The following is a 9242-nucleotide window of genomic DNA, read 5'->3' as shown; positions in this document are numbered from 1 at the left end:
TACACACACAGATGGGAGACAACTCAAAGGAAAAACCAACATAAGGTGTCTTAATAAGGTGCTGGGCCACCACATGGGCCTCCAGAACAGCTTCAATGCACCTTGGCATTGATTCTACACATCTCTGGATCTCTACTGGAGGGATGAACACCGTTCTTCCAAAAGATATTCCCTAACTAGGTGTTTTGATGATGGTGGTGGAGAGTGCTGTCTAAGATGTTGGTCCAAAATCTCCCATAGGTATTCAATTGGGTTGAGATCTCATGACTGCAAGGCCATTTTAATGCTCATCCAACCATCCAGTGACCCTTCGTGCCCTATGGATGGGGACATTGTTGTCCTGGAAGAGACCACTCCCATTAGGATAGAAATGTTTCATCATAGGATACAGGTAATCACTAAGAACAACTTTGTACTGATTTGCAGTGACCCTTCCCTCTAAGGGGACAAGGGGACCCAAACCATGCCAGCAAAATACCCCCCACAGCATAACAGTGCCACTGGCTCCCCACACTGTAGGGGTCAGGCATTCAGGCCTGTACCGTTCTCTTGGTGTACGCCAAACATGCACTCGCCCTCTTATCGAGAATACGGTGAAGGATGACTCATCCGACCGTATCACTTTTCCCCACATCTCCGCAGACCAGTGCCCGTGGTTTTTGCACCACTGAACTCTCAAATGGGAATTCGTCTTTGTAATGAGGCGTCTATGCACTGCCACTCTACTATAATATCCCTCTCCATGTAACCGTTGATGGACTTTTCTTGCGGACACAGTCGGATCACGTCCTGCACTGACATTCTCAGTCACCTGAGGAAGAGTTTTCTCTTCTCTTTTTCCTTAAATATCGCACTAATGCACGAGCATCACCATCATTAAATGTGTGCTGTCGACCAGAATTTCCGACTGTATTTAGTGATGAACCAGCAATGTTTTTCTTCAAATTGCTTGTCATTAAATACTGTTTTTTTCATATCAATTCCATATCAATTTCAATCAATTTTCATATCAATTTTAGAAAATGTAAATACTAATAAATGCAAATCGACTCTCCCCACACTATTAAAACTTGCTTTAATTATTATCTATTTAACTTAGTTTAATTGTTTTTTGTTGTTTTAATAACTTGTTTTAATAGTGTCATTTCTTCACTGTCAAAACTGAACTTTGAATCACATCCACCAAGAATTGATTTCACGTTTTTAAGCCATTCAACATTAACAAAAAAGGTTAATTGTCAGGATATGACATACAAGCCTATGTGCAGACAACTATCTGTACATTTTGTACTCTGGCCGCATTGAAATTGCCTGTTGGTACAGGCCCAGGCCAATGACAAGGAAAACCCTATGTCAACTACACACAGCAGGCTGACGTTGGAGTTGCATTTTTCATCTCACAGAGACTCTACACTGCCCTGAGCTGAGCTGGCAGCGCTGCCCTCAAATCAATAATATATGGATACCTCGGCCACGGGCGTTCATAAAAAGTTCGTTTTACTTGTCTTTGTTTCCAGGAACCTCAAACAATGGCGCCGGCAATTAAAGATATAAATAACACATTTGCAGATTTACATCCCATTCGTGATTAATGATAAGGAAGAACTGCAGTTTGAGGAGAGATAAAAAAGAATAAATGCTTTTACTCCCTAGAAAATTATGCGGTTGATTTTGGTTACAACTGAGGCGGTAGTCTGCCAGAATTTATCATCCCAATACGAAACCGAGTGAGAGCAACCGGGGCAAATACATGAATTTGGGAGCGTTGTGATGCAGCGACTCGGGGAACTTGCGGCGTTACCATGGAGACGGCTGCGCGCCTCCGCTGCATGCGCAGGTGCTGTGGATGTGATTTCAACCTGCGCGCTCCCGCACTCTCCCGCACGATCCCAACAGACCCCGGAAAACAGCTGATGTCATGGAAAGGACGACGCGCGACGGATAAGGGAAATCCTCCTCTCGTAAGTGACTCGGTATGTTTTTCTTATTCACTCGCCGTGTATGTAACCGGACACCCAGCTGTTGTGCTTTAAGGATGCGATCGACGCCCGGTGCCGCTGCCGCTGCTGCTGCTGCTGCTGCTGCTGCCGACGCCGCCGCTGCTGCGCGCTAGTAGCCCATTTGGGTTCTCCAGGAAGTGGAGACATTCTCATCCTCCGGAGTAGGCCCTGATTAAATAAGGACATGTTTGTGCTACGGTATCACGTGGCCAGGCTCTCACGTAACATATATTAGCTTCGCGTGGGACCTGTGCTTGCCCACGTTTTTGCATACATCCTGTGTTTAGCTCGTTTTTTAGCCCAATGTAGCGCCTTAGCTCTCAGACGTTTCCATAGTAACCTTGGCTCCGTCGATGTCATTCATTCACTCAGGTTTAGGGACGTGCATTTCTTGATTGACATCCAGATGTGTGCAGTTCGACAGGTGTTGTTAACGAGTCTGATCAGTTTCCCGCAGTGATTTTGGTGATTTCACAGTTGCCCACTGAAGCCTGAGAGGCCGTAGTGGGGCCTTCAAATATCCTGACTGGACCAGGTTTTGTTTTAACCAAGATGACCATGATTGTCTTGAATTTTTGTTAAGGCAATAGATCCTAAGATCTTTCTGAAAATGTACTTACAACGCTGCAACTGACAATGTTTTGAAATGCGGCAAACAGAGTTGGATGGTATCTGGCAATGTTGAATGAATTCAAGACAACATTCTAACATGCAAATTAAACAGTATTAATTAATGTTAATGCTAATTGACAGCAGTGACTGTGTTTATGACACCAGTGGCTCCGACAAAGACCTGGTTCATTTCTTTTCCTCATACAGTAAATAGTTGGGGGCTGGATGATATTGACACAATCAAAAATCACAATGTTTAACCTAATACTTAAATATCAATATACTGTATATCCATATAATGTGAGGATACGTTAGACCCAGAAATGTCTGCTTGCTTTTAGCTTTTTGTGCTGCTCCAGTCAATATTTTTATTACAACAGTGGCTCAAATGACAAATGGTCAAACGTGTAATGTGAAAAGTATCACTCATAGCAGCAATTTCACAGAGAATTATCACCTGACTCTGCGTTGTCCCTCAGCTCCACGTAGCATTTTAGCATCTTTCACCTCATTGTTTGGGTTTTACTTCACCGTTTTTACTGCTTTCATCATGGTCATTTTCGGATGCAGCAGGCAGATGCTTTCAGTAGAGGAGCTCTGATGAACCCACTGAATGCTACCTGCCCGGCACCAAACGGCACATTTACACATCAAGCTTGCGCAGAGCAACATTAGCCTTCATTTGGAGTCATGTCCCTGGCCACCATGAATATAGTGTAAACCTAATATTCACTCTCATTTGAGCTCTGTCTTGGTCTCCACCAAGTCCCGAAGGAAATATCTGGCTGCTAAACGATCTGCCTGCTGCTGTTGGATTTGTGCGCCGTAAAACCAAAACAACACACAGAAAGACACTAAAAAGTTCGGTAGAACTGCTGGAGTAGGGTGATAGCTCTCTATGTGCTTGTCACGACAAGAGGCACCTTTCACATTACACATCCATTGTTTATTTAAAAATATTGAATGATGGAGCTTTAAATTAAATCAAGCTTGGAAATTAAAAAATAGGGGTTAATGTTAATTTGGCCACTGTATAGCTACCCTGAGTGCACATTTACCTGGGAAATGTCCTGATACTTTTCATAGACTTTAGCAAAGTGCACCTATTCGAGGCTAGTTTGTATGAATACCCGAATCTCACTCCAGGCCATGGTGGAGAATTAGAGAACTGTACAAATGTGCTGCCCACATCTGCCTAACTTTCTCTTGTCTGATGAAATTAAGATGATCCTGCCACAGTGCACTCTTCCAGAAAAAAACTCCAGCAAAGAAAGTTTGTAGCCTCCAACAAATACTCAGAGTTACAATTAATCTGCCCAGTGATTGCATCTTGCCTGTGAGAAAAATGTCCTTTCTCAAATGGGAAAGTAATTGCAGTCTTTTGCCACCTATACTCCCACATAATAGCACTTAGACCCTGTAATTTTGTTTTCACTCTTCCTCATCTCTCCGTCTGCATATGTTAACTGTAGCAATTACATTGGAAAATTGCATCTAACTACATGGGGTTTATCGGATGGACAGTTTCTTTTCTCGGTACGAGAATAAAAGGAAACAAGGGTGATACAGTTACATTGTTCTATCTGCATTCCCATCCTAAGTGTTTTCAGTCTCCTTTGACTTTTAAAAAGGTGTAAAAAGCTTTGTATGATTCAGGTATTCGCAAGATGTCACTTAAAAATAATCTTTGTCTTGTTAAATTTATGTCAATTGAGAACATTCAAGGTTCAGATTTAACACATTCAAGTCATTTATTCTGTTTAACATGTTAATTGGGACAGTAGCTACAGTAGCTACAAGGAGTATTCATTGTAACTGTAGATTAAACTTTTTCACACTTTTTTGGGGGGATTTCACTTTGTGATCTTAGCACATTGCTGTGATGGGAACACATCAAATTAAATCACAAACCCTTTTTCAGATTGTTTGTGTATGTGTTGATTGTACTAAAATGAGTGGAGACATCTACAAATTGAATCTATTATTTACACTAGTCTCATTTTTCCAGTGATAGCGCCGCACTATCTCGCATTATTGAATTATATTTCAATGCTTTTTTACTTGAAGGATTGGTTTTCCCACGTTACAACACAAACAGTTTCTTACATACCTATCCAGCCATGCAGATAGTTTCAGACGATTGTACTGAGGTTAGACAGAATCGAAAAATGAAATTTCATTTTTTTTTTACAGAAACATCTCTTTGTTACTCTGGGTAGGAAATCTAACCTTAACATTTTTCATTGAAACTAGTCACTGGAAGTGTGATCTGTTAATTATCTAGTGTAAAAGGGATATTGTTTTTAGAAAACAATGTTTTTCAAATGTGGTGAGAACCCCCCAGACAAAATCTCATTCACTGTTATTGTATCGGAGTGGCACCAGGGATCTCAGATATAGCTATCTCAAAACCTGGACAAATATAACCAGAACTATCTGCACGGCTACATGCCACTGGAGGTAAGAGAGAAAATATGTTTTTATGTAAGTTGGGTGGACCAAATTAATTCCATAGATATGTTCTGAAGCTGCACCTCGCAACACTTGTGAATATGTTGTCTCACCCCTCTTTACTGCTCTTATGACTGCTACCATTCACTGACTGCTGCCGCAGGACCTCCAGGCCTTTAGGACATTCTCCCTTTTGCGTCTCTAGTCTCTCTCTCTCTGGTTGGTCTCTCCACCCCCTCTGTGACCTGGGGATGAACGCACCAATGAGGAGCCTCACAGTGAGTCCCCTGGCCCCTGCCTCACCCCATTTTCTTCTTCCACAACACCTCAGTCAGTCAGTCACTCACTCACTCACAGAGTGTGTCGCATATATGCCTTGATGTCAGACGTGGTGGGCATTCCTGTCTCTATGAGCGTACTGTAGATGTGAGTAGTGTACTGTACACCATATGAGCCATAATGTTGACTAACTGTTGTGTGTTATTTACAGGGTATGCCTGATCGCATGTTATGTGCAGTGCTGGAGCAATTTCAGCTTTACTTTTCCCTTTGGTATGTGCGCTTTGTCTCCATTCAGAGTGTCATTTCTTCTTGTGTTCTTGAGTTGAAACGGCCTGAACAGTTTTCTTTTTCTGCATAGACACGTGCACACAAACATACAAACAAACAGGGACATTCACAGGTTAACACCAACTCACACTGTATAGCAGGTTATACAGCTTAATCTCCTGTCGCCTTGGTGCTCAGTATGATGAAGATCATGTATGATCTTTTCACATGGTAAGTCACTGGAGCTGTTCCAATGTGAATACACGTGTCCTGTGTTTCATGTGTGCTACGTTGTGTATCACGGTGGCCATTCAACAGTGCAACACATGTTTAATTTTAAAATACCTCTGCTCTGGCAATTCAAGTCAGGGTAGTTTACTTTGCAGAATACACATCACAGTCAACTAAAGCGTAATGTTTTCTGTTATTACATCCAGAAGCCACTATTGATACACAGCTTATTTAATACTTTAATTCTATATTTCAATATTGTTTAACCTAATCTTTGACAGTTATCAAGTTTTTAAGAAGAGAACTGATTTTTTTAAAGTCACTTACTGGTATTGTGGCTCTATATGGCGAGATAACTTCCTTGCCTCTGAGCTGCAATAATTATATATTAAAATCTATTTATTCAGTTTATAATCCACACGAATGGACAAAAAGTGGTACCGCCACTGCCCAGACTTGGATGCAGCCAGAGTGTTCCCCTGTTCCTCATTTAGTTTTGGTCACTGTGTGGTCCGCCTCCCTCTCTCTGTCAGATCCACTCTCTGTATAGCACGGCAAGCCCCAGCATGCTGAAGAGGAAACAGAGCTCACGGGTCGAGGCCCAGCCCATGACTGACTTCGGGCCGGATGAGACCCTCGCAGACAGCGCTGACATCTTCTGGATCAACAAACCAGTGAGTGTGCTTAGTGTACACGTGTGCCTGAGTTATCTTACCACAATAAAATCCTGTGCTGTCCATACCAGATATTTTAGATGTTTTTAAGTCTCATGTGCTTATGTATTTCCCTTAAAAATTTTGTTTTAAAGATAGGGCACGAATATCCAAAAAGCTGGACAGCAATTATATAAGAAAATATTACAGCGCGATTTGTCCTTCTTTCTCCTTTTGCCGTCTTCCTGCAGTGGGTGCACTCCCTGCTGCGGGCCTGTGCCATCATCAGTGTCATCTCTGTGTGTATGAACACCCCTAAGACATTTGAGCATTACCCTCCACTGCAGTATGTGACGTTCACGCTGGACACACTGCTCATGTTCCTCTACACCGCCGAGATGATCGCCAAGATGCACATCCGAGGAATCATCAAGGTACCTACTGACAGAAGCTTGGAGAATTTTTTTTAACAGATTGTCACATGAAGCACATTACAAAAATCCAGTTACAACAAGATTAAAAAATACTGGTTCACATTGTTTGCCACCTTTCAATGGCTCAATACTGAAATATTTAACAATAAAAATACCACAAAGGAAACTTGGAACAGAAAATCAAACTAAGGAATGAAAATGCTGTTTCATCGGGACTTGGGAGCTGCTGTTCCATAACACATTCTTGTAAGACAATTCATGAATTTCAGCAAGTAAATGGTTTCAGCTGTTTTGCTGTCTGATGAGAAAATGTGATATTTTATTATGTGTATGTGTGTTTTATTTTCCACTCCATTTTTGTGTCTGTTAGCAGGATATTTCCAAAAGTTGGGAATGGATTTGGATGAACCTTTGCACAAAGGAAATGGGGCATAGAACTGTTTGGCCCAACTTTTCAATGGAGACACTAAAGAGCTCATTTTCAGTTTAGACATAACCGCTTACCAAGTTTAAAATATAGTAAGTGGTTGAAGGGAAGCCTTAAAGACCACTGAAATAGTAAAAGCCATATTGACAGCATGTTGGTCCATAATCTAAATCCATAATATTCAGAAGTATAGCCTTTTTGTGCCACTTCAGGTTTTGTTCACACTTTAAATTCAACCTTAGTAGTTGTGCTGAGCTGTAAATTCAGATGAATCAACATAATTCAAATCCGATGTAGACAGATAATGTTCTATAGAGGCATCCAGGAACAGACAGCTGGCAGATGAAAAGCCCATAATTACTGCCATGAAAAGTGAGGACAGCTTAATTGGCAAATCAAGAATAACAAGTAGGGAGGCACTAGACACAGAATCAGAATCACAAGTGAAAGGGAAAAAAAAGCATAAAAACTGGAACATTTCATCTTCTTTCTCTCGATGTTTTGTTTAGTTCCTGAGGGCAGATAAAACCCCTCTTTGTCTGTAAAATGGGAAGGCATTTTTCTGTAGATTTTCCATGTAAGTCAGGTAAAATTCAGCTTCTCTAAATGATTCACAAGTGACACATTTGACCTTCTAAGTTTTCTTTTAAAAATGTCTAAGTTTTAAGTAATTTGTATTTTAAAGTGTGTCAGAGTGCATATAGTCATATTCATTATATCCATGTCTATAACTGTATGATTGACACTTGGAAGTTGTATTTTGTAGTTAGCTGTTTAAAGTGCGTGCACAAAACAAATGATCCACATAGCGTGGTAAAGTAATTGCATGCCTTTGTTCTTGTCAGTGTGTAATCAAACATGGTCCTTATCTGTAGAGTGTTTCAGAACACACCCTCCTATTTGCAGCCTTTCTTCCTGTGGAAGACTGACCCCCTAAGAGCTTCTTACAGACTCGCTCTCTCTGTAAGCGGTAATTAAGAATGCCCATTTTTGCTTGCCTTTTATAATGGATCAGTTTGTTCCCACTTCAGGGACGTAATAATGTTTTGCCTTATCGTGTTGAAAACATGGCTGTTTGAATATTGCGGTCAGACTGTCAAATGGGCACAGCAATTTTGGATTTTGTTTGTTGTTTTTCTTGAATATTGGTATGTGATTACTTTTTCACACAAAGGCTTTCTATCACAATACAAGCTTTCTCTGCTGGCTTTTCAGAAGGTGATGGTTGGCACTTAATATGGGCAATTTTCAGAACCATAGAGACTAGTATTATTAAAGCCTTAAAGCATCATATGATGATTTGTAATTGGTAGAGTACGCCAGTTTTCTTGAACAATATGGCCATGAATTATGAGGATTTTCATATTCAGTTATTCATTCATATTTCCTGCTCTTCTGAGTCTCTTGTTTTCCCCTTTTTTCTCTCACTGTTGGCGTGTCCTCCTTTTCTGTTCCTCTCCCTAGGGGGATAACTCTTATGTGAAAGATCGTTGGTGTATGTTTGATGGATTCATGGTGTTTTTCATCTGGGTGTCCCTGGTGCTGCAGGTATATTAGAACATTTACAATTACTATTACATTTTTTCGGCTGGACCGCAACAGTGGGGCCATCCCTATAAACGTGAGTGAGTGAGTGATAAAGTTACACCATTTGTCAGCGGAATGTAGTTTGACTGAGTGCTGAGGTTACACCATTGGTCTGCTGGCCGGATGAAGAGAGTCGCCAGTATCGCCCCACGAGCGCAACGTCGGGCTTTCCCTCGGCAGCCACACCTCTCTATGCCTCTCATTCAGTTGACCGCACAGTAGCTGCATAGACGTGAATGAGCTTTTAACTTTCTGTACTTTCTAAGTAAATATAGCCGAAATCACAGCAGAGCTGTCG

General features: G+C 41.3%; 1 protein-coding gene across 1 annotated transcript in view; it reads left to right on the top strand.

The window, feature by feature from the left end:
* Positions 1-1899: 1899 nt before the first annotated feature.
* nalcn (sodium leak channel, non-selective) overlaps positions 1900-9242 on the top strand; it is a 69518-nt gene continuing 62175 nt past the window's right edge. The window contains exons 1-4 of the mRNA XM_040149351.1: positions 1900-1973; positions 6377-6517; positions 6748-6930; positions 8822-8905. Of these exons, the coding sequence (XP_040005285.1) occupies positions 1914-1973; positions 6377-6517; positions 6748-6930; positions 8822-8905 (468 nt within the window). The 5' untranslated portion in view covers positions 1900-1913. The remainder of the gene's footprint in view (positions 1974-6376; positions 6518-6747; positions 6931-8821; positions 8906-9242) is intronic.

Source organism: Xiphias gladius, chromosome 16, assembly GCF_016859285.1.
Source record: "Xiphias gladius isolate SHS-SW01 ecotype Sanya breed wild chromosome 16, ASM1685928v1, whole genome shotgun sequence".
NCBI lineage: Eukaryota > Metazoa > Chordata > Actinopteri > Istiophoriformes > Xiphiidae > Xiphias > Xiphias gladius.
This window is presented reverse-complemented; position numbering and strand designations above follow the sequence as displayed.